Source organism: Schistocerca nitens, chromosome 3 (assembly GCF_023898315.1).
Source record: "Schistocerca nitens isolate TAMUIC-IGC-003100 chromosome 3, iqSchNite1.1, whole genome shotgun sequence".
In the NCBI taxonomy this organism is placed as follows: Eukaryota; Metazoa; Arthropoda; class Insecta; order Orthoptera; family Acrididae; genus Schistocerca; species Schistocerca nitens.
In genome coordinates, this window is record NC_064616.1 from 272,122,453 (window position 1) to 272,143,946 (window position 21,494).

Here is a 21,494-nt window from a genome sequence, read left to right on the forward strand (position 1 = left end):
GCACAAATGCTGCGCAGCTAGCGCCATTCGACGGCCAACACCGCGGTTCCTGGTGTGTCCGCTGTGCCGTGCGTGTGATCATTGCTTGTACAGCCCTCTCGCAGTGTCCGGAGCAAGTATGGCGGGTCTGACACACCGGTGTCAATGTGTTCTTTTTTCCATTTCCAGGAGTGTAGTTTAGATAAGAAGAGAATAGAAGCTTTCGAAATGTGGTGCTACAGAAGAATGCTGAAGATTAGATGGGTAGATCACATAACTAATGAGGAGGTATTGAATAGAATTGGGGAGAAGAGGGGTTTGTGGCACAACTTGACAAGAAGAAGGGACCGGTTGGTAGGACATGTTCTGAGGCATCAAGAGATCACAAATTTAGCAGTGGAGGGCAGCGTGGAGGGTAAAAATCTTAGATGGAGACCAAGAGATGAATACACTAAGCAGATTCAGACAGATGTAGGTTGCAGTAAGTACTGGGAGATGAAGAAGCTTGCACATGATAGAGTAGCATGGACAGCTGCATCAAACCAGTCTCAGGACTGAAGACCACAAGAACAACAATAATGAGTACCTTACCCTACAGTCTCAGTTTTCTTCAACAATTTATTAATAAAGGTGAAGTATCTCGATAATTTTTTTTCTTCTTCTGTTAAAATTATTGGAATTGTCAATGATTAGCGTCTCGCCAACGTCGAGGATCTAAATCTACATCTATACTCCTCAATCCATCTAACGGCGTGCGGCGGAGAGTATCCCGTGTCACAACTAGTCATTTCCTTACCCTTTCCAGTTGCAAACAGAACGAGAGAAAAGCGACTATCTATATGCCTCCGTATGAGCCTCAATTTCTCATATCTTATCCTCATGGTCCTTACGCGCAGTGTATGTTGGAGGCAATAGAAACTCTCTGCAGACAGCTTCAAATGTCGGTTCTCTAAATTTTCTCACAAGTGTTCCTCGAAAACAACGTCGTCTTCCCTCCAAGGTTTTCATTTGAGTTCCCGAAGCATCTCCGTAACACTTGTGTGTTGTTCGAACATACATGTAACAAATCTAGCAGCCCGCCTCTGAATTACTTCATGTCTTCCTTTAAGCAGACCTGGTACGGATCCCAACACTCGAGCAGTACTCAAGAATAGTATATGCCTGTCTCCTCTACATATGAACCACACTTACCTAGAATTCTCCCAGTAAACCGAAGTCGACCATTAGCCTTTCCTACTACAATTGTTATGCTCGTTCCATTTCATATCGCTTAGCAACGTCACGCCCTGATATTTAAACGACGTGACTGCGTCAAGCAGGATACAACTAATGCTGTATCCGAACATTTAGGGTTTGTTTGTCCTACTCATCTACATTAACTTACATTTTTCTACATTTAGAGATAGCTGCCTCATACCAACTAGAAATTTCGTCTAAGTCATCTTGTATCCTCCTGCAGTCACTCAACGACAACTTATCGTACACTTAAGCATCATCAGCAGACAACCGTAGACCGCAGCCTACACCGTCCGTCAAGTCATTTATGTATGTAGAGATTAACAGCGGTCCTATCACACTTGCCGGACGCTGTGGCACAGCGGTTCTAGGCGCTTCAGTCCGGAACCTCGATACTGCTACGGTCGCAGGTTCGAATCCTGCCTCGGGCATGGATGTGTGTGATGTCCTTAGGTTAGTTAGGTTTAAATAGTTCTAAGTCTAGGGGACTGATGACCTCAGATGTTAAGTCTCATAGCGCTAGAGCCATTTGAACCTATCACTCTTCCCTGGGACATCCCTGACGATACCCTTGCCTGTGATGAACATTCGCCGTCGAGGACAACATACTGGGTTCTATGAATTAAAACGCAGAAATATATCACACCAGGAGCTAGACAGCAATAAGTGAAGTCATTTGATGTGGCATCTTGGAAAAAATCATGTCCGCATTTGTGTGAGGGTGAATGAGACTCACATTTCGTGAACTTAACTTTGTGTACTTATTGAAACACTGTAACAATTATTATGACATGCACGTTTTCAACAACCTATCTTTTTATTTTCTTACGGTCTAGGTTTCAGGGTATCAACCAATTCACGACAACATTACCTTATTGTACAAGAAAATGACATAATAGCCAGACAGCTATGCCACAGGAAAATAAATTTGCTGTGGTAATGAAGTCATTGACAAATGTGCGCCCATAAAATGATTCAGAGAAACGACGGAAGAGTTAAAAAAGAAAAGGTAATAGGAAATGGATTCACCCGACTATTAGTTCACTATTTTAACCATTGAGCCGCCTGAAAAGGTTTTATTGACAAATGATGTACCATTCATCTTTCTTGCGTCTGAACATGCGCACGTAAAGTCAACATTCTCCTGTAGCGAAACATTTCACATGTATTTGTTTATCATCGTTATTTAGGTTCCACAGAACGGTTTTCTCCGGGTCTACAAGTTACAAAGTTTCTTTGTGACTGCAACGTTGGTGGTCGCTACAAGGAAACTTCCTGTTCCTCCAATATCTCTCTGATAGCAGTCCATTTAACTTTCTTTCTTACTTACCATTACTCAAATATTTGCCGATTTCTGCGTTTTGCTCTGTGTATGTTTCTACGTCCTATCGTTACGTAAAAGTGAACACTACATTTCTAATATCTACAGATAATTTTTCTTCCATTATAAAGTTCAGTGTAATCATATCTGCAGTCTGTACTATCATTAGTTGTTGTTCTTAATTACTACTGTCGCTCCGAATTGTCACTTACTTCTATTAATGTTGAAACAAGAGTGGTTTGGTTTCCTACTTGTATTAAGTTCAATTAGGGCTTTCTTAATGAAAAAATACCATCAACCACTTATGGTGCCAACGCCTGGCCCGCATCTCGTGGTCGTGCGGTAGCGTTCTCGATTCCCGGCGGGGTCAGGGATTTTCTCTGCCTCGTGATGGCTGGGTGTTGTGTGCTGTCCTTAGGTTAGTTAGGTTTAAGTAGTTCTAAGTTCTAGGGGACTTATGACCACAGCAGTTGAGTCCCATAGTGCTCAGAGCCATTTGAACCATTTGAGCCAACGCCTGTTACTAGCATTTTCGGTTGTTTATCCCTTCTTGTGCATCCTGAGGTTAAGTAAGTACAACGAAAGCAGTTCGCCCTCTACGCTCGGTCAGTGTACTAGATTTCCGCCTCAGCAGTATCGGCACGCAAGCACGGCCTTTCTGGTATCAGAGGACCTCTGACTTCCTGATAGATAATGCTTTTGAAGTCGCCGAAGGATCTCGTAACGTTTTTAAGAAATCTTCTGATTCATACTGTGTATATATTATTCAATAACAGAAGTACGTGACGTTCGTCCTTTTTAAGAATTCTCTGTGTTATGGTTTTATTATTGCCATGGCTAAGAGAAATCATTCAATCTGTGTAAACTATGCACACCATACATAAATGATGACAAAAATCAGCGAAGTCTTAACAGTCTCGCTTAACTGACTAAAACCTGGTACACTCGAGCAGTAGAAACACTTGGAGCCCAGGATGGCTTGCCATGAAGAGCAGCAAAACCTGGGGCAGAATATCGTCCGACACCCCGGACCATCAGTCTTGGTTGTTGGGTCGTATGGTGGGCGACACTCAGGTTGGTATGTCACTGCGGCCGGCCCGTCACCAGACACGTCTTTGGTGGTCATCAGCGCTCAGTTCGAAGTAGGACTGTTGATATTTTTAAAACTATCTGGAATCCGATATGTCGATATTTTTAAAAATTCCGTTATCTACATCTACATTCATACTCCGCAAGCCACCCAACGGTGTGTGGCGGAGGCCCTCGATATATCGAGAAAAGTTATCGACGTATCGACGGAAACATATCGACGTACCGGTAAAAAGAAAAAATATATTGGCTGCACATTGTAAATATACTGACAGTTTAAGAGCTGTATATTTGAGCTCAAATGGCTCTAAGCACTATGGGACTTAACAACTGAGGTCATCAGTCCCCTGCTCTTAGAACTACTTAAACCTAACTAACCTAAGGACACCACACACATCTGTGCCCGAGGCACGATTCGAACCTGCGACCGTAGCAGCAGCGCGGTTCCAGACTGAAGCACCTAGAACCGCTCGGCCACAACGGCCGGCTATATTTAAGTACTGATTTATTATTCGATAGTCTGTACATCAACAAGCTAGCAGCCTGCTTATCCCCCTTAGAGCAAGAACTGAAAGGGAAACGATGCACGCTTACGCTTGGCGATAACCACTTTGCTGTTGTTGTTGTTGTTGTTGTTGTGGTCTTCAGTCCAGAGACTGTTTTGATGCAGCTCTCCATGCTACTCTATCCTGTGCAAGCTTCTTCATCTCCCAGTACCTACTGCAACCTACATCCTTCTGAATCTGCTTAGTGTATTCATCTCTTGGTCTCCCTCTACGATTTTTACCCTCCACGCTGCCCTCAATTACTAAATTGGTGATCCCTTGATCTCTCAGAACATGTCCTACCAACCGATCCCTTCATCTAGTCAAGTTGTGCCACAAACTGCTCTTCTCCCCAATTCTGTTCAATACCTCCTCATTAGTTATGTGATCTATCCATCTAATCTTCAGCATTCTTCTGTAGCACCACATTTCGAAAGCTTCTATTCTCTTCTTGTCCAAACTATTTATCGTCCACGTTTCACTTCCATACATGGCAACACTCCATACAAATACTTTCAGAAACGACTTCCTGACACTTAAATCTATACTCGATGTTAACAAATTTCTCTTCTTCAGAAACGCTTTCGTTGCCATTGCCAGTCTACATTTTATATCCTCTCTACTTCGACCATCATCAGTTATTTTGCTCCCCAAATAGCAAAACTCCTTTACTACTTCAGGTGTCTAATCTAATTCACTCAGCATCACCCGATTTAATTCGACAACATTCCATTATTCTCGTTTTGCTTTTGTTGATGTTCGTCTTATATCCTCCTTTCAAGACACTGTCCATTCCGTTCAACTGCTCTTCCAAGTCATTTGCTGTCTCTGACAGAATTGCACTTTGCTAACAATGGTAATTGCAGGTAAGTGGCACAATAGAAGGTGTCCGATGGGTCCGTCGTTCGGTTTCGTCACATATCGGATTTGTCTGGAACACTTCATGTCGACTTCCCCATTTTTTCATTTCTGCAAAAGCCAACAACCTAGCAGTTGTAGTGTCAAAATTGCGTGGTGAAGTTAAACGTTGCATTTGATAGAGCCGAGCGCCGATTTCGTCAGCATTTCCCCTTTGACATGTCTCCGCCCACAGCGAAACCAATCTTGTCATTAAGATTTTTATTAATCAGTTTCAGCAACTGTTTTTAAAGAATACCGATGTGAAGAAATGTGTCCGTACCACTCGTCTAATATAGAGTGCCTAGGAAGCTGTATTCTCGGATAGCTAGACAACAATTCAAGCAAATCATATTAGCGGAGTTTATTACAGTAAACTGAATTGACAATACTTAACTTAGCGGATTTACAATGAGGTGTCGCAAGTAAATGGTGACATGCAAATAATCAACGTCCTTCGATATATACAATTTTCATGAAAGCAAATAATACTGTTCACAAGTCGCGGCTCGTCTTCTAGAGCGGAGCGGCGCTTGTATTCTCTTCGTATAGGGGCTGCTCATGTCGAGCTGCGGTCCTAGTCAGCGTACTATTGGCTGACGTCGTCTCAGTCTTTTCTGAGGTTACGTTCTAGGCCGAGGTGCCGGCGCTTGATGTGACGCCGGAACAAGAAACAGCGCACTGATGCGCTAAAAATTGTTTTTTAACGCAACTAGTGTGCTATTTCTTCACATCAAATGGTTCAATTGGCTCTGAGAACTATGGGACTTAACTTCTAAGGTCATCAGTCCCCTATAACGCAGAACTACATAAACCTAACTAACCTAAGGACATCACACACATCCACGCCCGAGGCAGGATTCGAACCTGCGACCGTAGCGGTCGCGCGGTTCCAGACTGTAGCGCCTAGAACCGTTCGGCCACTCCGGCCGGTATCTTCACATCGGATATTTTGTTATTCCATTCACACCGCCAGCCGCCAGCGCAATTGGACTTCTTCTTTGTGTCATCTATACTTGCTTCACACAGTCAGAGAGAGAGACTGGGCGTGATGAAAGCTCAAAAAGTAGTAAGACTCCTTCACACAGCGAAAGTAAAATTACATTCTACTACAATTTCAAAAGAGCAACTTCAAATACTTATCGAAAATTGCGAAAAAATAATATAAAATAAAAATATCGGTGCTCGATATAATCGTTTCGATATCGATGTATCGGTGAAGAAACTTCGCGGATATATATCGAAGTTTCTGGAGAATACGTCGACATATCGATATTTCATCAACAGCCATAGTTGCTTCTGTCCATGAGATTGGCCGGCTGGTGTGGCCGAGCAGTTCTAGGCGCTTCAGTCTGGAACCGCGCGATCGCTACGGTCGCAGGTTCGAATCCTGCCTCAGGCATGAGTGTGTGTGATGTCCTTAGGTTAGTTAGGTTTAAGTAGTTCTAAGTTCTGGGGGACTGATGACCTCAGATGTTAAGTACCATAGGGATCAGAGCCATTTTTTTGTCCATGAGATTCCAGACAGCGGTGGGATACCAACTGGACTGTCGCCCGCCATACCTCCCGACATCGAGGACTGACGATCTGGGGTGTCATTTTTTTCACAACATGACCCCTTTGGTTGGCCTCTGCAGCACGCTTACAGCACACCGTTATGTCGACGCACCATTTTGTTGCCCTTCGTGGTAAACTATCCTGGGCTTACATTTCTGCAAGATAATGGCCGCCGGCACACTGAGAGAGTTTCTACTGCATGTCTTTGTGCTTCCCAAATCCTACCTTGGCCAGCAACGTCGTCGGATCTCTTCCCAGTTGACAATTGGACAGAATTTGGCACGATATCCCACAGGAGGACATCCAATAATTCTCTCAATCAAGCCAAGTTGAATAACTGCCTGCATAAGGGCCAGAGATGGACCAACGCGTGACTGACTTGCTCAATTTGTGAAACTCTTTTTGTCGAATACATCATCCCATTTTTCTGAAATTGTAATTATTTGTTTGTCTGTACATACAGAACATATCTATCGATTACCGTCCCATTCGAATAATTCCTACGTGGTGCAACTCTTTTGTCGTCTTAGGGTGTATTTACAGCAGTGGAAAGGCAGGATTGGCCGGCCGGTGTGGCCGTGCGGTTCTAGGCGCTTCAGTCTGGAACCGCGTGACCGCTACGGTCGCAGGTTCGAATCCTGCCTCGGGCATGGATGTGAGTGATGTCCTTAGGTTAGTTAGGTTTAAGTAGTTCTAAGTTCTAGGGGACTGATGACCTTAGAAGTTAAGTCCCATAGTGCTCAGAGCCATTTGAACCATTTTGAACCAAAGGCAGGATTCGGTGACAATACTGAGGAATAATGCCTCACACGATTAAATTTCAAAACGACGAACCCCATCAGTCATGTGCGAAAATACATTATCTGATCAAAAGTATCCGGACATCTATTAGGTATATTAATATAGCACATGTCCACCCCTCGTCTTTATGTCGGTTTCAACTCTGTTTGGGTAACTTTCAATGATGTGTACGAATTTCTGAGAAACAATGGCAGCCCATTCTTCCTCAAGAGTCAAAACTACAGAAGATAGTGATGTTGGACGCTGGGGTCTCGAGCGAAGTCAACGTTCTAACTCATCCTAAAGGTGTTTTGCTAGGTTCAGCTCGAGACTCTGCCATGGACAGTCCATTTCAGCAATGCTGTTAGCCAAAACCCATTGCCTCATAATTGCTGTTTTATTACAGGGTGCACTGTCATGCGGAAACAATTATATCTGTATGTCTTGTCCGAAAATTGATTTGAGCAGACAGTTAGAGAACCAACTCGTGAGGACTACGTCTTAGACCTCCTCGCAACAAACAGACCTTAACTTATCGAATCAGTTAACGTACAGGAAGGTATGAGTGATCATGAGGCTGTGATAGTATCTAAGACAACGTGTCTCATAAAGGATGTCCGAAAAGGTAGGAAGATATTTTTGCTTAACAAGACAGGATACAAATTTCAGAGCTTCGGACCAGGGGTTCGATTCTCGGCAGGGGACTGAGTGTTGTGGGTCGTTCATCATCATTTTCATCATCATTGACTCGCAAGTCGCCGATGTGGCATCAACTAAAAAGGACTTGCAATATGGGGCCGAACTCCCCAAATGGGGCCTCCCGGGCAACAATGCCATACTATCACTTGCACTCGGTGATGAGGATGAAGATGTGCAAAACGAATGGAAAAAAGTCAAAGGAATCCTGGAATATGCCCTATACAAGCATGTTCCGAGTAAGGTCTTAAGGGATGGGAAAGACCACCACGGTCTAATAGTCGTGTTAGAAAACTACTTCGGACAGAAACTTCATCTCAGATACAAGAGAAGTAAAAACATAGCTGACAAACAAAAGCTGGACGAAGCGAAAATGAGCGCAAGGAGAGCAATGAGAGAAGCGTTCAATGATTTTGAAAGTAAAACTTTATCAATAGATATGAGTAAAAATCCTAAGATGTTTTGGTCGTATGTGAAATCAGTAAGGGGGGGTCAAAATCATCTATTCATTAGCTCAGTGACCATTCTGGCACCGAAATAGAAGATAACAGTAAGAGGGCCGAAATACTGTATTCGGTCTTCTAAAAGAGTTCACTGCGGAAGATCGTCACATGGTCCCTCTTTTCAATCGTCGTACGAACGTCGAAATGGCAGATATTGAGATAACCGATCACGGAATAGAAAAACAATTACAATCGCTTAGTAGTGGAAAGGCGTCAGGACCAGATGAGATAACTATAAGATTCCACAAAGATTATCGGAAGGAACTTGCTCCCCTTCTAGCAGTATTTTATCGTAGATCGCTTGAGCAACGAAGGGTACCTAGCGACTGGAAGAAAGCGCACGTCATTCCCGTTTTTAAGAAGGGCCGTAGGACAGATGAACACAATTATAGACCTATATAGTTGACGTCAATCTGTTGTAGAATTATGGAACATGTTTTATGATCAAGAATTATGACGTTCTTGGAGAAGAAAAATCGGCTCTATAGAAGTCAACATGGAATATTCAAACAGAGATCCACAGCGCCGCAGACAAAGGCGTTCATGTCGATGCTGTGTTCCTTGACTCCAGGAAGCAATTGGCATCGTCCCGCACTGCCGTTTAGTGAGGGAAAAAAAAAAAAAAAGCTCACCGAGTATCGGAGTAGATTTGCGTCTGAATTCAAGAATTCCTTGCACACAGGATTCAACAGGTCGCTCTTAACGGAACAAAACCGACTGATGTAATTTCAAGAGTACCCCAAGAAAGTGTGATAGGATCGTTACTGCTTACAATCTAGTAGCAAGCGTCAGATGCTCTCTAAGGCTGTTCGTAGATGATGCGATTGCCTACAGGAAAGTAGCAACGCCAGAAGATAGTAACAATTTGTACAATAACCTCCAAACAATTGATGAATGGTGCAGGCTCTGGCAGTTGAGCCGTAAGGTAAATAAATGTAACATATTGCGCAAGCACTGTATGACAAACCGCTGGAAACAATGTTCTTGTTGCGGTCTTAAGTCCAAAGATTGGTTTGATGCAGCACTCCATGCACCTCTATCCTGTACAAGCCTCTTCATCTCCGAATAACTACTGCAACCTACATCTCTCTGAATCTGCTTACTGTATTCATCCATTGGTCTCCCTCTACGATTTTTACCCCCCACGCTTCCCTCCAGTGCTAAATTGGTCATCCTTTGATGCCTCTGAATGTGTCCTACCAATCGCTCCCTTCTTGTTGTCAGGTTGTACCACAAATTTCTCTTCTCCCCAATTCTATTCAGTACCTCCTCATTAGTTACGTGATCGACCAATCTAATCTTCAGCATTCTTCTGTAGCACCACATTTCAAAAGGTTTTATTCATTTCTTGTCTTAACTGTTTATCGTCCATGTTTCACTTCCATACATGGCTACACTCCATACAAACACTTTCAGAAAGGACACTTAAATCTATACTCGACGTTAACAAATTTCTCTTCTTCAGAAACAGTAACTACCGTAAAATATGTAGGAGTAACTATCAAATGGTTCAAATGGCTCTAAGCACTATGGAACTTAACATCTGAGGTCATCAGTCCCCTAGATTCAGAACTACCTAAACCTAACTAACCTAAGGACATCACACACATCCATGCCCGAGGCAGGATTCGAACCTGCGACCGTAGCAGCAGCGCGGTTCCGGATTGAAGCGCCTAGAACCGCCCGGCCCGCCAGCGAGTAACTATCCAGAGCGACCTTTAAGTGGAGTGACCACATATAACAAATAGTGGTAAAAGCACATGCCAGACTCAGATACATGGGAAGAATCTTAAGGTAATGTAGCTCATCCACGAAAGAAGTGGCTTATAAAGGCGCTTGTTTGACCGATTCTTGGGTATTGTTCATCTATCTGGGAGCCCTTCCAGATCGTCACAGGATCGTTCAGTCAGCACGAGAGCGTTACGGAGATACTCTATAAGCTCTTATTGACAGACTTTCCAAGAGAGGCGTTCTGCATCACAGAGAGATTTACTACTGAAATTTCGGGAGAGTACTTTCCGGGAAGATTCTGACAACATATTACTTTCCCCCACATAAGTCTCCCGTAATGATCACGAGCAGAAAATTAGAGAAATAAGAGCCAATATAGAGGCTTACCGAGAATCATTCTTCCCACGCGCTGTTCGCGAGTGGAACAGGGTTGGAGGACTCAGCTAGTGATACACAAAGTACCCTCCGCCACATACCATTAGGTGGCTTGCGGAGTATGATGCAGATGTAGATCGTCTCCGAATTGTTCGTCTACTGTACGCAGTACACAATGCTGTAAAAATGTTTTCATATTCTTCAGCACATAGGTTTTCCTTAAGCGCTACAAGGGAAACACGTCCTAACCACGGAAAACACCCCCCACAACGTAACACCGGCTCCTTCTTATTTCACTGCCGGCGTGACCCATGACGGCAAATAATATTTTCCAGTGATCCGCCAAATCTCCAAAACTTCCCACAGGGCACAGCGTGTTCCATCACTTCAAATCGCTAGTATCCATTCATCCACCGTCCACTGGATTCGCCCTTTACAGCACTTTCAAGCGTCGTTTACCACTTAACTGCCGACATGTCTGGGTTGCGAGCAGCTGCTCGACCATTTTACTCGCTCTTTTTAATTCTCTACTCACAGCCATTATGCTAGCTGGACTGTTGATGCCACTTTGGAACTCTTGAGTGATTCCTCCCACTGATTTCATGCGATTTTTTCAACCACGATGCTCGACGGCCCCTGTCCGTCAGTACATGAGGTTCGCCTGGTCATGGTTTAGCCGTGGATGTTCCTTCGCGTTTCCACTTCACAATCATCACCAACAATTGACTTGGTCAGATTTAATAGGGTTAAAATGGTGGATTTGCTACTCAGGTGACATCCAGCGACTAGTCCACGTTCGGAGTCACTGAGCCCTCCTGACAAACTCATTCTGCTGTTACTGGTTCTCTACTGACATCTACATCTACATCCACACTCCGCAAGCCACCTGACGGTGTGTGGCGGAGGGTACTTTAAGTACCTCTATCGGTTCTCCCTTCTATTCCAGTCTCCTATCGTTCAAACGATTAGGAAGATTATCGGTATGCCTCTGTGTGGGCTCTAATCTCTCTGATTTTATTCTCATGGTCTCTTCGCCAGATATACATAGGAGTGAGCAATATACTGCTTGACTCCTCGGTGAAGGTATGTTCTCTAAACTTCAACAAAAGCCCGTACCGAGCTACTGAGCGTCTCTCTTGCAGAGTCTTCCACTGGAGTTTATCTATCATCTCCGTAACGCTTTCGAGATTACTAAATGATCCTGTAACGAAGCGCGCTGCTCTCCGTTGGATCTTCTCTATTCCTTCTCTCAACCCTATCTGATACGTATCCCACACTGGTGAGCAGTATTCAAGCAGTGGGCGAACAAGTGTACTGTAACCTACTTCCTTTGTTTTCGGATTGCATTGGATTCTTCCAATGAATTTCAGTGTGACATCTGCTTTACCGACGATTAATTTTATATGGTCATTCCATTTTAAATCACTCCTTATGCCTACTCCCAGATAATTTATGGAATTAACTGTTTCCAGTTGCTGATCTGCTATATTGTAGCTAAATGATAAAGGATCTTTCTTTCTATGTATTCGCAGCACATTACACTAGTCTGTATTGAGATTCAATTGCCATTCCCTGCACCATGTGTCAATTCGTTGCAGATTCTGCTGCATTTCCGAACAATTTTCCATGGTTACAGCCTCTCGATATACTACAGCATCATTCGAAAAAAGCCTCAATGAACTTCCGATGTCATCCACGAGGTCATTTGTATATACTGTGAATAGCAACGGTCCTACGACACTCCCCTGCGGCACACCTGAAATCACTCTTACTTCGGAAGACTTCTGTCCATTGAGAATGACATTCTGCGTTCTGTTATCTAGGAACTCTTCAATCCAATCACACAATTGGTCTCATAGTCCATATGCTCTTACTTTGTTCATTAAACGACTGTGAAGAACTGTATCAAACGCCTTGCGGAAGTCAAGAAACACGGCATCTACCTGGGAACCCGTGTTTTGTGACAACACAGTACCCCGCTTCATCTTTTATAATGGCAGTCCCGCCTTTCGTGGCATCTAGTGATCAATTACGCATTACATAACGGTGTCCAGATACTTTTGATCAGATAGTGTGTGTTGGTTGCTTCTAATACTGACTGCCGTATCCTTAGGCTCATTTTACCACAGTATTTTTACAAAGATGTCGTACTAGGGAACAAAGCACTATTTCCCCGCAGCTGTAGAGGATACTGAATAAACACTTTTTCTGGACGAAGTTGTTGGTGCTTCACTGACTCAGGAGAAGTGGAACCGCTACTTTTCAACTGGTACAAAATATAATTTCTCTTCGTCGTCCACACGTAAAAGAGCGTTCTCCTAAACAACAGCTTTCTAATGTTGGACCATAAAAGCAGAGCTGTGGGTACTGGATCGGCACAGGCTGGGCCGTCGACTGTGTCTCGCAAAAACTTACATCTCCCGAAGCCCGTGAAAACTTTTCCGGTGCGGTGATTTACAGTACGACAGAATTCAAGCGCGACACAGGAGTCACAACAGCCCTGTAAACTAGCAAGCAAATGTTCCGCGAAGCAGCGCGATTCTGTAGAGAACGGCCGTCACACTATGGTAGCGCGGGTTTCCCACTGACACCTCACTACAAAAACGTATCCACAGCTCGTTAAAGGTTACCAGACTTCTATAGTGTTTTGCGCTATAAAATCACTAAACAGTGTCTACGTAAAATACCGTACCCCTTGTTTTACTGGGATGTTGGCGCGCTGCAACTGTCGTCACCTTCTTCTGGAATCTCCGCATGCAAACAGCAGTGACGTTGTCTGCTCCACGCCCTACCATTGTATTTCACCGAAATTACGAGACAGAACATGCCGTATCGAGCAAAGATCGGTATGTAGTTCGGAAAGGAGACTGATCATCAGGTGCGACTGTTCCAACGCGCGGAGAACAGCCCTGCCAGAGTGACAGGGCCGCCATTATTCACGAGCCACAGAAATAATTTAGTTCAAAAATGGTTCAAATGGCTCTAAGCACTATGGGACTTAACATCTGAGGTCATCAGTTCCCTACAATTAGAACTACTAAAACCTAACCTAAGGACATCACACACATCCATGCCCGAAGCAGGATTCGAACCTGCGACCGTAGCAGCAGCGCGGTTCTGGACTGAGGCGCCTAGAACCCGCTTCAGTCCGGAACCGCGCGACTGCTACGGCCGCAGGTTCGAATCCTGCCTCGGGCATGGATGTGTGTGATGTCCTTAGGTTAGTTAGGTTTAAGTAGTTCTAAGTTCTAGGGGACTGATGACCTCGATGTTAAGTCCCGCAGTGCTCAGAGACATTTCAACCATTTTTTGAAGCGCTTAGAACCGTTCGGCCACAGCGGCCGGCAGTCGAAAATGTCAGCAGTAATCCAAGAATTTTTCTAAACGGTGATCTGATTTATAAAGAGATGATATCTCTTGGACACTGTGGAGAGTGCAGAAGGCTTTGGAATAAAGTCACAACTCAGCTTGGCAACTCTCTTCAAACGTAAGCAAATACCAAGTGACGAGCGTAAGTGAACGAAAATCGCCTGAATTATTTCAACAGAGTATCCGCGTTCAAGGGAGGAAGCTTAGAATTTAACATCCCGTCGATATCGAAAACATTAATGACAGAGCATTAACTCGGATTCAACGAACATGAACGAAGAAAATGGCCGCAGCCTTTCCTGAAGAAACTAACCTGTGTTTTATAGAAGCCACGGTAGCCGCACACGGGTTTGAAAACCTCTCCTCCATATTAAGAGACCCACAGCGTTAGATTACTTGAGTCAGTGAAATCGTCGAAAAAATTATCGTGAACGTTCGTAGCGATAGGTAATTTTATGATAAATCATTAGATGCACACTGGAGACGCACACACTGGCGTAATCACGTCATAATCCGAGAAAGAATTTTCCGCCGATGCTCGGAAGATCACACTAATTGGGGAAGAAAACCCTACAAATACCTGTGCTTTATAGTCTTCATAAACTCTCTGAATTCTCTGCAGAAATATTAAATATCGTACTGGTATTCGTGAAAAGGAAACGAAGAAATACCGAAGACTAGTACAGAGCAGCTAACTATGGCAAATTAAACGGCCCCCGGAAGAGGAAAACGCAAAGTGACACTAAACTGTGCAGGAAATCAGTACACTCAGTTCACCATCGTATTACAGAGCAATTAGAATGTAGAAAAACTTTCTCGTACTAAAAAAAAAAAAAAAAAAAAAAAATGCTCTACAGGTTCTACAGAAACCACATTAGATAATATCCTTCTTTAGACTAATAGATACGATTAATGCCGTGCTTGCGACTATGAAATATGCACACGCTAATACGCAACATAGCTTTTACGCCCAGAATAAATGTCTCACACGTCGCAAGTGGCCGCAAACATTCAACAAAACGATTTTTCTCATTGTGTTTTATACGGAAGGGCGGCCACGTCACGCAAAAAAGTTTTGTCTGTAGGAACGAAGTGAGGACGAGACGAAGAAACGAAATGCGATGGCGTAGGACGTAGCTATATGGACGAAAGAGTACGGCAATCTGAGAAGTGAAGCGCTGTTACGCAGGAGGAGACAGGCGCCCTTTGTAGTTGTAGACGTACTTGGCCGTCGGGCAGAGCGCGCCGAGTAGTTGCGCTGCGCTGGAACACCGTGCAAGAACACGCCTCGCCGCCACTATTCTTAGCAAAACGAGCGAGCAACTCCGCTTCTTCGTTGCTCGGAATCTCCGGAAAACTTCATTGTGCCTGGCATTCTAATAACAAGCAACGATCGAAGTGATTGCACTCACATACGTTTCGTGTTAATCGTATCTCCTTCTTTTTCAGTTACAATTTGGCCTTAAGAAGATTGTGTACATAAACTTCATACAGCCAGTAGGAAAACAAAGCGAATGGTAATAGAATAGGCTTAGAAATAACACGTGTCAGAGCTTAACTTTCTGTCGATGTAGGGGTTATTCGAGGCGGAGGACAGACTCGTTTTGCACGACGCTTCTGGAAGAAATGGGCCGTAGCTCTTTTTTACCAAGGAACAAGGAAATACCTAAAGTAATCGGAGAAAGCATCGAAAAGGAAAACAGCTGGACGGGATTTGAACCCCGTTCCCCTCAAATACAAGCTGGACATTATTTAAATAGAGATTTTGCTACACACCTCCCTTTTAAAATATATACAGTTTTCGAGAGCAAAGCATTTTATTGCCTGAGATGGAGCTCAGCACATACATTGCTCCTCCAATAACACTTCAATTGCAGAATTAACTTTTTTTTATTTAAGGATACGCTTTCCTCCCCGTTCTCGTTCTATAGCTACTTGACGCTGCAGACACCGAAGGACAGAATATTGTAACACCACGCATGTCTGCTGAACTTCTGGTTTTGCCACCTCGCACATTGCGTGCCATTTACGAGCTTCGCAACTTTGCCACAATTAGAAAGGATACGTACGTGAGCGAGCACATCTGTCTAAATTTGAAGACCGCTGCTGAAGGCTGACGTGCTTCCCCACGGACAACCAGTTAGGCACGTCAACATGCACGAACAATGACTGCTGCGACCTATCGCACGTAACACATTCTTGTCCGTGACAACAGAACGCACTACATGCCTTTACCGTGAGCGCTTTGTGTGATGCCAGATTAACAGAACTTTCAGAACTGCGAGAGAACCTCCTTGAAAAACTGAGTGGGGAGTCATGTCTACAGCTCTTTTAGGAATCGAGGAAACTGGATTGTTACTTTCAATAGTCTATCATTAGCCTAACGATCTCTGTAAGTACCGTACTGATAGTGCTTACACTGCAAAGGCGCTGAAATGTACGTCAGATAGTTGGCAATAATTATGGTCAACACGTAGATATTTCGGACGAGAGTCAAACAAATTCGCCACTCGCTGAGCACACTGTGTTCCTGTGCCAAGCAGACTTTCGGCCAGTTCGACCTCATTAACGCGGTATTAACGTCACTATGCAAATTCGCTGTTACAGTGCCAAGCGACATTGGAATGTGTTTGTGTACACATCTGCAGAACCCCAGATTTTCATGTCTGTAACGAGAAAACACACGGTATATTCTGAATTTTCAGCAGCTTAGTGACATGCTGTGTATTACCGGATTGAGGAATGGATCAATATCCACTTGTCTCGGGATTTTAAACAGCAATTCTTTTGTCTACGATGATAATGTCCCGTTTCTCTTAGGTCTATCACGGCGTTCTTACGGTAAGTGGAATTTTAGCTACGGTTCTCAATGAAGGAGAAACACTTTTAAACCGTAATCTTAATATTAAACACTTTTTTAATAGCAAGCAAAATAATCCGTCAGCTGCCCTCGAATAGTGCGCTGATTAATAATGCTATTACGAGGGAAGCTTGCGGGCTCCGCGAGAAACTGAACATGGGCTTTGTTAGGCAGGAAGTACGTAGGTTGGCAACACATGGGACACGGTAAGAAGCAGGCGTGCGACATACCCCGCTCTCGCGGCCGCTGCCGGCGTTGTACTTCCAGAAGTGTGGCGGCTGCTGGTGCTGCTGTTGGTGTTGGTGCTGCTGGCTGTAGCAGTGGGGCCCTGCCACCATTGCCTCCTGCTGCGTCGGCACCAAACCCACCACAGAGCTCTGCCGGCCCGCGTAACAGTTGCCACCGATACTCTTCATCGGCCGGATCGTCGACTTATCGGTGAACATGCCGAACATCTCGCTAGCCCTTCCCTGCACTCGACATTTTTTAATTCAAAGTTAGCCGAGGGCAATCGCCAAATGCGACGTCGCCGAAAGGAAATCCACACACTATCGTCCGTCGATTATCGATCGACCGAAATCAGCAGTTTATCTCCTTCGACAACATTCGAGTTTATTACAATGTCTATCTTATCTGGCGCGGCGGCGATACAGAGTAGAAACGGAGAGCGCATCGTTTATCTAGGCTGGCTACTCGTGTCTGGCAGGCATTCCCGCAGTCCGGGACTACTGCCAAGGCGGCGGGCTGCCCGACGCGTATGACGCTCTGGCCAGTGCTGACAACTGCTGGCGGCTGGCGCGCGCGCTCCCCTCCACAGCCCGCGGAAGGAGGGGGGGGGGGGGCTTCCCGCCACAGCGCTCTCTCACCCCTCCCACTACTGCCACAAGCTCGAGTATAACCCAACACTACATCTCTTAGTCGTCACTGTTGCTTTCACCGTCTGTGCATTTCTGGACGAGCAATGCATACTGATGCTGCACCAAGATATCCTGGCAACATCCTCAACTAGATTCCCCTCCGAACTATCTCCGGCACACCGCCACCACATCCAGCTCTCATATTTTCCCCTCCTAATAACTCCCCCCACCCCCGACCCCCCTCTCTATCGCTCTCTCTCTCTCTGGCGCGAGCACAAGACTGCGCCGTTCAAACCAACCTTAGGATTGATGACCGTTTTATTTCATTGTCCCAGAATATGTCGACAAGGGTCGGGTAAGCCAAATGAACAGAAATAAAACACTTTTAGCCAAGGCGTTGCGTTGATCATCAAGTTAAAACTGCTTTAAGTTCTCTCGAATAACCAACGCAGCATATATCGCGCCTAACGTAAAATAATCTCATTTCAGCTGCAACACTGGGAACGTGGTAAGCTCAGATCTTTCGCTGAACCCATCTTTCCACAATTCCAGCAAGATGGTGGAAATTGGAAAGTCTAGTAAGGAGACAGTGAAAAATGTCAAGTCAATTTCAGAGACTTCCCGAAATGTCTTTATTGGAAGAGAATTGCCTGCGAAAGGCATGTGCCCGGATTCGAATGCCGTTTCTACCCACAATTGTTACCGATGATCAAATTCATTATGAAGAGAAGACTACTAGTTATCAAGCCAAGAACGTTTGCAGTATACTTCCGGCGTCTCAACATTACATCATTTAACTCGTTTCTACCATTAATAGTCGCTTTTATTGTAGATCTGATGGCGTGAATAAGGTGGAATGAAGTGAACATTCGTTATGTACCTTGACAAAATGTAATTAGTGTCCAAACACACGTACGAAGAAAGGAAGGAAGGAAAATTATAATTTAACTCCCGTCGATGGACAAATCAATAGAGAAGGAGTGGAGAAGGGTGCGGAAAGCAATCAACCGTTTCCTTTTCGCAGGAACCACAGGAGTAAACGCCTTAAGCGATTTAGAGAAACCAAGATATACACTAAGGCGACACGAATCAAAGGATGCCTCCTAATATCCTATGGGCCTCCCTTTGCCCGGCGTAGTGCAGCAACTAGACGTGGCATGGACTCAAGTCGTTGGAAGTCCCTGCAGAAATATTGAGCCATGCTGCCTCTATAGCTGTCCATAATTGCGAAGGTGTTTCCGATGCAGAATTTTGTGCACGAAATGACCTCTCGATTACGTCCCATGAATGTTCGATGGGTTTCATGTCGGGCGACCTGGGTGGCCAAATCATTCGCTCGCACTGACCTGAATGTTCTTCGCCAAGCTATGGTTCTCCAGACGTTAAGGGTTCAACCGATGTGATCATGAGACTAGGAGAGGCGGTGCAGGCGATGTCGTGCTGTTAGCAAAGGCACTCGCGTCGCTCATCTCCTGGTTCAAATGGCTCTGAGCACTATGGGACTCAACATCTGAGGACATCAGTCCCCTAGAACTTAGAACTACTTAAACCTAACTAACCTAAGGACATCACACACATCCATGCCCGAGGCAGGATTCGAACCTGCGACCGTAGCGGTCGCGCGGTTCCAGACTGAAGCGCTTAGAACCTCTCGGCCACAACGGCCGCCTCATCTCATGGATAGGATTGGATTGTTTGGGGGAGGAGACCAGACAGCGTGGTCATCGGTCTCATCGGATTAGGGAAGGACGGGGAAGGAAGTCGGCCGTGCCCTTTCAAAGGAACCATCCCGGCATTTGGCTGGAGCGATTTAGGGAAATCACGGAAAACCTAAACCATGATGGCCGGACGCGTGATTGAACCGTCGTCCTCCCGAATACGAGCTCATCTCCTGCCATAGCCTCTTGACGCCAGATTTCGCCTCACTGTTGTAACGTATAAGTTCGTTGTACGTCCCACATTAATTTCTGCGGTTATTTCACGCAGTGTTGCTTGTCTGCTAGCACCGACAACTAGATGTAAACGCCGCTGTTCTCGGTCGTTTTCTCGGTCGTTAAGTGAAGGCCGTCGGCCACTGCGTTGTCCGTGGTGAGAGGTAATGCCAGAAATTTGGTATCCCGGCACACTCTTGACACTTTGGATCTCGGAATTTTGAATTCCCTAACAATTTCCGAACTGCAATGTCCCATGCGTCTAGTTCTAACTATCATTCTGCATTCAAAGTCTGTTAATTCCCGTCGTGCGGCCATAATCACGCCAGAAACCTTTTCGCATGAATCACCTCTCTGCCAATATATTGCCCTTTTATACCCTGCGTACGCGACACTATCACCATCTGCATATGTGCACATCGCTATCCCACGACTTTTGTCACATCAATATAGTTAAATCTGGAAGGGTGGACGTAATTTGGGCTGCTGTCGTGCAGTGTGTTTATCATTGTGCCACATTGCTCAGCGAGTACCAATAACCATGAGTTCACTGTAGAAGCTGGTTACAACTTTCTTGAGGACTGTTCCGTACATTCGTGATTCGCATCAACCTACACAGGTGTAGGACGTCGTCGTAATTCAGAAACGTTTTACGGGAGTTTCATACGAAGCGTCTGGTCAATGACAGAGCGTTACGGAAATGGCCAGAGAAATTACATGGGAATCATTGGAAGAAACATATTTAGAAAAACAGTATTTGGGACACGATGCTGTTGTAACTATTCTGTCGCCTCCATTGTATGTTTTACGTAAGGTCTAGACCGCATAATGAGGCTACTGCAGAATCGTTTCTCTCTTCAATGGACTGGAACTTTAAGAGAAGCGACAAGTAATTGTACGTAGACTCCGCCGTTGCTCCTTGGATACTAGTTTGCCGAGCAAATAGTATGTCGATGTAAATGAACAAAGAGTAAGGATCGCATGCATTCACTTAATGATTATGCCACCAAGCAGACGGTATTAAGTGCTGAACGACTGTAGCTACACTTTTTACATAGAGTTAAATGTCCGCCGGCACTGAGATCATTGGGGCGATTGTGTTATAGCGCACTCCAAATGCGGACTCAAAGTTCTGCGGCTACTTGCAGAGAGATGCGTCAGTCGTGCACTTAAATCCGTCTTCCATAGATAAGGCCAAAAACCTACGTATGTGCGAAGAATATTTCGCATATGTCAAAAGCGCTCTGTGTGTGCTTTTTGCTCTTATGTTGCAGTGCGTGTCGTTTGTCGGCTCCCTTCAGCAACAGCTCTCAGCCTATTCCGGTTGCTAATGGTTCTTCTGGTAGACAAAAGCTTTATGGCAGTATTTCTCAGAAAGCGGCAACGCGGACCTCAGTCTGAATCGCAGAAGCTCACTACCGTACAAAGAAACGAGTAGAATTTAAATTAAGTTTCTGCTACAAAGGTTCTTGCCCTTATAATCAGAATTCATCATATTCCCCGTGGTTATCAGCTTCGCGCACCATAAAGAGAAAAAGAAATATGCGAATGTTGTTACCCGGTTTTTTCACACTGACTGCGCGCTTCTTACACAGCTTAATGGATTTTGTTCGAACTTAGTGGAACGAAACAGCATTCAGGAGCTGTCTTATCGTGGAAATATTTCTTGAAAATACAATATTATTTCGATTATTGATTATTTTCTTGTACGAAGAAAAATCTCACAGCGCTTATACAGGCACGTTCAGTAATAAATGTGTGTTGTACA

General features: G+C 44.7%; 1 protein-coding gene across 5 annotated transcripts in view; it reads right to left on the reverse strand.

Moving 5' to 3' along the window:
- Window positions 1-21,494, reverse strand: part of LOC126248238 (transcription factor 12) — a 762,281-nt gene that overhangs the window by 119,783 nt on the left and 621,004 nt on the right. The window contains exon 1 of one of the 5 annotated variants that reach the window (XM_049949078.1): window positions 17,169-17,656. The exons of the other annotated variants lie outside the window; for them this stretch is intronic. Within the exon in view, the coding sequence (XP_049805035.1) occupies window positions 17,169-17,393 (225 nt within the window). The 5' untranslated portion in view covers window positions 17,394-17,656. Of the gene's footprint in view, window positions 1-17,168; window positions 17,657-21,494 lie in introns of those variants that run through there. 5 annotated transcript variants of the gene reach the window in all.